General features: G+C 47.3%; 1 protein-coding gene across 1 annotated transcript; it reads left to right on the plus strand.

The window, feature by feature from the left end:
• The first annotated feature begins 6,074 nt into the window (after positions 1-6,074).
• On the plus strand, positions 6,075-7,586 carry nog1 (noggin 1). Its single transcript, XM_067233401.1, has one exon. The coding sequence runs from the start codon at positions 6,545-6,547 to the stop codon at positions 7,211-7,213; it is 669 nt and encodes a 222-aa protein (XP_067089502.1). The 5' UTR covers positions 6,075-6,544; the 3' UTR covers positions 7,214-7,586.
• Positions 7,587-7,980: the final 394 nt, after the last annotated feature.

Consider the following 7,980-nt stretch of genomic DNA (forward strand, 5'->3'; position numbering starts at 1 on the left):
GGCGCCTGTAATCGTACCTTGCCATTCATCAGCCAGAGATATTAATAATAGCAGCACATCTGGAAACACTTTACTGTCCCTCACTGGCCCCTCCCTGCCAGGCCAGGTTGCTGCTGCTGTCCAGCCTGGGGACCCCTACCCACCCCACCTAGCCCCTACCCACCCCACCTACCTCCCCCCCCCCCCCCCCCTCTCTCTCTCTGAGTCCTGGCTCCTCTCATCATGGAAGCACATCAGGTGCTGTGATGTTCAGTGAGTGATGAAAAAGAGGAGACGAGGCCTAGTCCGCTTCAGGTGAACCAGCTAGCACATGACATCGTATGTGACATCACACCTGCATGACATCACGCATGACATCACACATAACGCCACCAGGTTCCTGATTCCTGGAAAGATGCGGGCCGTTCTCTGGACACTTTGGGAGGGCGAGTGTTGTGTGTGTATATGGTGGGGGGGCACATGGATCAGATACATGTGCAGACACACATACACAAGAACTCCAGGTAGGCTGTGTTGGTGTAGCACAGCTGTGAAGCGAAATAAGCTGAGCTGGTGTGATGGACGACTCAGCAGTCCATCACTGCTGCCAGGCATGGTAATGAAGCATGAGGGAGGGTGTCGAGAGATGGAAGATGGAGAGGGAGAGAGAGGGGGGGTAGGGAGAGAGGGAGGGAGGGAGGGGGGGAGGGAGAGAGGGGGCTTGAAGGGATCTAGACAAGGGCAGATACATGGAGTCTTCTCTCAAGAGCTAAAGGGAGGGAGGGATGAAGAGGGGAGAGGAAAAGAAAGAGTAGTGCAGGAGGAGAAGAGGGAGGAGAGGAGGGAGGAGAGGGGGGAGGAGGAGAGGGAGGAGGAGGAGAGGAAGGAGGGAGGAGAGGGAGGAGAGGAGGGAGGAGAGGGAGGAGAGGAGGGAGGAGGGAGGAGAGGAGGGAGGAGAGGGAGGAGGAGAGGGAGGAGGAGAGGGAGGAGGAGAGGGAGGAGGAGAGGGAGGAGAGGAGGGAGGAGAGGGAGGAGGAGAGGAAGGACAGGAGGGAGGAGAGGGAGGAGGAGAGGGAGGAGGAGAGGGAGGAGGAGAGGGAGGGAGTGAGGAGAAGAGGGAGGGGTGAGATAGGTAAGTGTGTATAGCTATGACACAGGAGTCTGTGTTCATGTGTGTGGATTGTGTATGTGTGGGTATGTTAATATGTGTGTGTGTGTGTTTGATTTGTGTGTGTGTGTGCGCCCCCACCCACCCCCAAGTACTCAGCTTCTCTCAGCCTCTTATTCACACATCATAAATCAGTAGAACCCGTCCTTATGTGAGTCCATCTCTCTCTCTCCTCACTCTCTCTTCTCTCTCACCCATAGTCTCCATCGCTCTTTCCAATTTCTCTACCTCCTCCCTCTCTCTTCTTCTTCCCTCCATATTGCTTTGGTTGTACTTGAGATGGGATTCATTGCAGACACAGAACACATTTTCTGTGTGGATATACAGGCTTGATAGCCATCAGGTGATCTGCTATATCTATCATAATCCTGGGACATTCTCCAGTCTCTCATTTAGTGTTTTGCGCTCATGATAATAGTCTGACCTGGCAGTAGCAGGACCTGTCATGGGATGTTGATGTCTGTGGTGGTAAATTTGAGATGAGGTGCCCTAAGTGCTTTTCTGCGGTTGTTGGTGAACCCAAGAGAGAACAGTCCAGCTGTTCATCTGGTCTCCCTCGGTGGGAGGTACCTCTCAGGCCCCATCGTGGAAAAAAAGAGCTGGGAGGGTTTTTTCTCTGTGGTAAATAAGGTCTTTTAGAGCGCCATCGGCACTACAGTGTGGTTGTGTGTGAGTTTGGCAGAGACTGCTGTGACATCATGACTGTTGACCCACCAGCAGATGACTGATGCACCGGTTTTTGCTCTCCTCCTTCTCCTCTGCCTCCTTCTCCTGCTCAAATTCCTCCATCCCCAACTCCTCCTTCTCCTCCTCTCATGTTTCAGGCACCAGCTCTGCTTCTCCATCATCACTCTGTACTCTTCATCGTCCTTGCTCGCTGCTGCTCTCGCTTTCTCTCTCACTCACCATCACTCTCACTTTCTCTCCCTTCATCTTGTTCTCTCTCTCTCTCTTTCGTGTACTCTCTCCTTCGTTCTCTCTCTCCTTTCCTCAGGGGTGTGTGTACTTTAATGAAGCAAGTGTTTCTGAGCGTAGTGGGAGAGGTGTGTGTGTGTGTGTGTGTGTGTGTGTGTGTGTGTGTAGGGGGGCTGTCTGCAAGGTACACAGCAGACCTCTGTCACCTACTGGACCACCAGAGAGGGGAGGACAGCTGGCAGGGAGACAGGAGACAAGTAGTCAAGGAGACATGAGACAGGGAGACAAGTAGCCCCAGCCCTCTTTAATGAACCCAGGCATGTAAAGCTAAACAGAACCGTTCAGTGTGAACACGTCCTCTAGACTTTCCCAGGGCCGGCAGTCAGGACAACACTGCCAAGCGCAAATTTTACTCATGATTAAAATAAATAATTGCACTATCATCCCTGTATTATCGTTGTTCACACTTTACAGGTCCCACAAACCTGCAGACACTAGCCCCGTGCTCAGTAAACACTAATCTGTTAAGTAATTTTCTTCTGAGGAGAAGCCCGAGGGCATTGCGTCCTGGACTGAAATAGCGCTTTTCTTTTTTTCTAAAGGTACACTGGTGCTGGCTTAGTGTTTGAGAGTTTTGTTTGTTTTGTTTTTTGTCTTGAGGTGTTGAATATTGAGATGACTGTCAGGCCAGACCAGGAGTTTGGGTGTAGACTTGCCTCTGGGAAAATGTTGCCCTGCTGTTTGTAGTTTATATTTGACACTTAACATTATTTAAGATAAAAACACTAAAGTCATCCAAAACCTCTATTCTTATACACATAGTGGCCATGTATGGAGTGTGCAGTCAGTTTGGTGAGTTTGCATTGAGCTGAAGTGACACATCCACAAACGGACTTAAATCCTTTTAGTCTCGATCTAAGTAGACAGTCTAAACAAGAAATACAATTGGAACCATTTAAGTGTAGTTGGAATTTGTTTATTCAATTTGTCCATTTCTAAACCTGGAAAAACAAAACAAAAATCGCAATTTGATTGCTGATTTAATGACTCTGAGTGTACCTGCACGTCTCCTGTCTGCTGGTGCACACATACACACACACACACATACACACACACACACACACACACACGCGCAGACACACACACGCAGACACACACGCAGACACAAACCCACACATCACACACAGACACACACGCAGACACACAGACACACAGAGACACACACACACGCAGACACAAACCCACACACACAGACACTCACACACAGACACACAGAGACACACACACACACGCAGACACGAACCCACACATCACACACACACAGACAGATCTCAGAGCGATTACTGCAACCAGGAGCTCCTAGATGATGGAGCAGCCATGGAAAAAATGCTAAACAAACCAAATTACATAGCTCTGTCGTGCCAGGGTAAACAAAGTGGTGGAGGGGTCCACCCCCCCAAACCCCCATCACTCTTTCTCTCCCTCTGTCTCCCCCCATCTCTACTTCTCTCTTGTTCTTGTCTCTTTCTCTGTCTTCTTCTCTCCATTTCCCCTCTCTCTGTGTGTCTCCATCCCTCTCTCTCTCTCTCTCCCTCCCTCTCTCTCTCTCCCTCTCTCTCTCTCTCTCTCTCTCTCTCTCTCTCCTGTCCCTCTCTCTCTCCTTCCCTCCCTCTCTCCTGTTTGTGTGTATTCAGCTTGCTGGCAGTGTGGGCCCCCATTAGAGCTGGGTGTGAAAGTGGAATTGAGGTGGAGGGATAGAGTGTGAGAGGTGGGGAAGGGAGGGGGGTGGGTGGGGGCACCCCCACCTTCAGTGTGTGTTTGTTGCCACTTCTCTTTAATTGTAACCACACAAAGTTTCCATGAATGGGCCTGCCTGGAAGCCGCATGCAAAGTATCCCGCAGCTGACTAGTACTGTCTCCAGCGGACTAGTGCAGTACTGTCTTGAGCTGACTAATGTGACTAACTACTACCCAACTACCTAAATCTCATCACTAACCTGCCTGCTAGCTGAAAACTGTCACCAGCCAACGATTGGTATCTCTAGCTAACTAGTACAGCTAGATAACTGGTACTATCTTCAGCTAGCTACTGTCTCCAGTTACCTAGAATCCCAGAAGTAAACGGCCTGCTGTTGGTTCACACTCTGAGGAGCCGTCTGTGGCAGCCATGATTCTCCAGATTCTTCCAGATCGTTGTCTACCGGTGTTTAAGGTGCCTGGCAGGAGAGCTCTGGTCTCCGTCACTAAATGAGAAAGCAGCAGGGAGGACCAGGCAGGCGAGAGCCCCAGACCTAGTCATTTTAAACGTTTATCCCCTGAGCACTCCTACTCTAACTGCCTCTGCAGCTCTCTCAAGGACCAGACCCTGAAAAAGATCATTAGCTTGGTTGTTTTACTAGCAGAGGAAATTGACTCTGGTCTAGTTTAAGAATGGGAGAAAAAAATAAATAAATAATATATCCTCACTTAAGCAGGCGTCTGTCTGAACGAAGCATCCTGTATTTTTCAAGGTGAACGATTCACTACCTGAAGGTTTTCTCCTGATAAAACAGTAGGGATCTGACAAAGGAGATGAAGAACAAAAACAACAGAAGGTGAAATGAGCCTGGAATCGCGTCCTTCCATGTAATGAGAGCCACATTTCGATTGTAGCCCCACAGCCCACAAACGCAATCACGTGGGATTCGACGGCTGCCACTGTGTGTAAATATGCTCTAATCAGTCTAAGGCTGACTGTGTCTCCTGTCGAAAGTGACTCTGCGATCTTCTGTAGTAGAGCTGAATTTGGGACTATTCTGTTCAGGTGACCAGGAGCACATATCTATCAAGTGTTCTCAGTCAAATGAACCATGCTACCATAAGTGTGTACACTGTGAAAACGGGTGCTGCAACAACAACAAAAATACTTAGATGAGAAACTGACAGAACATCACACACACACTGCTAAAACTTAGTTCTCAATTTGCAAATAAAGTAGTTTCATATTGCAAATATTATATTTTAAACTGTAGCCCGTCTCAACACACACACTCTATCCACACACCTACAGTAGACTACAAAATCACACACACACACACACACACACCACCTGGTGAATGAGCTCTGAATTGAAACAGCAGTGCATCTGTCAAGAGCGCGTGAGTGATGCTTTATGATACGTGCTGGTCAGATGAAAAATAGAGAGTTGACATTTTCCAGACTTTTCACCATCGTGTGACCGTAAACTAAATGAGACGTGTGCCGAGTCGCTCGAGTGAATTAGCTCATTGAAAATGAACACTGACGCATTTATCTGCGAAGGATGGCTTGAAGCTGATGTAGCCGCAGGTAAGTTCTTCCATCAAATTATTCTCAAAGAATGATTCTCTGAACATTTGAGCTGAAACAGTTTTGCTAAATTGTGATACTTTCCATGGCTGCAACTGCCTACTGCTCGGCCCCGTATTTGTTTATTTGGGAGTTATTTTGGCCTCAGTTTTATTGAGAGGTAAGCTACCGCCTTGCACGGCATGGCAGCACACTGAAATATTGTCCTTGTCCGACAGACACAAACAGAGTAAACTCTTAATTAGGAAAATAAACTGATGTTTGTGGACAGTCTTTCTTCATTAAAACTCACCGTATTTTACTTGCAAGATTAATGGTGCCTGTCATCGAATTTGACGGCTAAGGGCAATTAGCCTAATGATTGAACTAAATCTATTTTCCATAGCCATGTGTGTACAATTGATTGTAATCAATATAAAAATTAATAAATGTGTTAAAAGTGTCATTAAATATAGGCTGTATTTTGTATGTACAAGACGATCATTATTTTCATGAGGGAAATCGATTGTCATCATGGTGTCTTTGAGAGGGTATGAAGTCGGTTGAACCGACAGAGGGCGAACGGAATACAAAGTGACAGAACACTTCTTTCCTCCCCTCCTCTCCCCCTCCAGGGAGAAGGAGGTGTTGGGAATCTCCTAACAAACACACATTCAGATGAGCGTGTGCATTACATCACAACCCGCGAGCATATAATGGACACACGGGGCAGGTTACCCTCTCAGCGTTCAACGAATCGTTAACGGAACATCATGCCTCTACGCAACGCGAGAGCTTTGACAAGTGAACATATGAAGCTGGTAACGCACGCAGTGGCGCACGAGACGCATAGTTGCTGATGCCGCTGAACTAACGGTCACATACAAGAAAGATTAGGTGTTGCTGGTACTTATCCGCTTTTAATATCGGAGGGAGAATAACAGTAGGCTATCCAGTTTTGACAAATTATTCTGCAGTCGGACGAAAACAACGTTTTTTTTTATCTTTCAATTTACCGGGGTGGCACTTCAAGAAGAGGGCTATACAGCCTCTCCAAGTCGAACTAAACTGGAGACGGTTTGCCTTCTGCGCCCGCCACGCGAGAACGCACCACACCGTCTCATCGGTGGAACAGTCTCGATTATCATAAGATAAAAAAATTGTGCGTAAACCGACATGGATCAGTCTCTGCAGTTTGTGACTCTCTACCTGCTGGTGTTGTCCCTAGGGTTGATGGTGGAGGACGGCGTCTGTCAGCACTACTACCTCCTCCGTCCGATCCCCAGCGACACCCTGCCGCTTGTGGAACTAAAAGAGGACCCAGACCCCGTCTTCGACCCAAGAGAAAGGGACCTTAACGAGACCGAGCTCAAAGCTGTGTTGGGGGAGTTCGACGCCAGGTTTCTGTCTGTCACGCCACCGGAGGACAAGTACACCGGGAACGAAGATCTGGATGACGTCGAGGTTGAGTTAAAGCCCGGCGGAGCAATGCCAAAAGAAATCAAAGCGATGGATTTTGACATTCAGTTTGGCAAAAAGCAAAAGCCGAGTAAGAAACTCAAACGGCGGCTGCAGCAGTGGCTGTGGTCTTATTCGTTCTGTCCGGTAAGATACACCTGGACCGACCTCGGGAACAGATTCTGGCCCCGGTACGTTCGTGCGGGCAGTTGCCTTAGCAAAAGATCGTGTTCGGTACCGGAGGGTATGGTCTGCAAACCGGCGAACTCAACTCATCTCACGGTACTGAGATGGCGATGTATCCACAGGCGGGGGGTGCTGAAATGTTCCTGGATACCTGTCCAATATCCCATCATAACAGAGTGCAAATGTTCCTGCTCGAACTGAAATTAAACGACTGCCTTTCCCCAGAATAAATTATCATCATCATTTGTGATTTTATATTTTTTTTGTATACACTACCGAGTGTAGGAATGTATTGTTTGTATATCAGGCGCCTTTCAATTATAACTTCTTGTACAAAGTCAGTATTACATGTAACCAGAGTCAACTATATTTGTGGAAAAAGATGGTTAGCCTATTAGGCATATCGTTTTTGTTCGTATTTATGGAGACGGCGCGTGGCACCGTTAAAGACTGGTTTCTATCTATCGACCTCAGATTAAATATGGATTATTGTATTTTCAACGGTTTATCATGTAAATTAAGAGACCTGCTATTTATTCTTTGTATTCATATAATAAACTGTCACTGAAATGATTCATACTAGATGTACAGCGTTGTGTGGGATCTTTTATCCATGGCAACCTCTCAAAAACTCGTTGGTCTTTAGCGCCTTTACACAGCTCTTCACAGAAGTGTGGTGGATCCCTAATCTGTATAGGCTATAATCTCACTTTTTGGAACCATTTTCCAACCCTTTTAAAAAAAATACTTAACTTTCACAGAGAAGGTTCACAGTTACCTTTTCTAATTATGTATTTACAAAATCCTGTTAATACCCGGTGGTGCCTGCAGCGGAGAAGTTAAGTGACCGGCTGGAATTGCATTGACCAAGGATTGGTGCTCATGCGTACTGGTCTATTGGTGACGCGTGGGAGATTAGCGCACGTTCACACTCTTGGAGATCGAGTTGCCAATAGTCAATATCTTTA

This window comes from Osmerus mordax, chromosome 3, assembly GCF_038355195.1.
Source record: "Osmerus mordax isolate fOsmMor3 chromosome 3, fOsmMor3.pri, whole genome shotgun sequence".
NCBI classification, from domain to species: domain Eukaryota; kingdom Metazoa; phylum Chordata; class Actinopteri; order Osmeriformes; family Osmeridae; genus Osmerus; species Osmerus mordax.

What these genes read in the sequence shown, in the direction of transcription:
- nog1 (XM_067233401.1), top strand. Translation starts at nt 6,545, where the DNA reads ATGGATCAGTCTCTGCAGTTTGTGACTCTCTACCTGCTGGTGTTGTCC.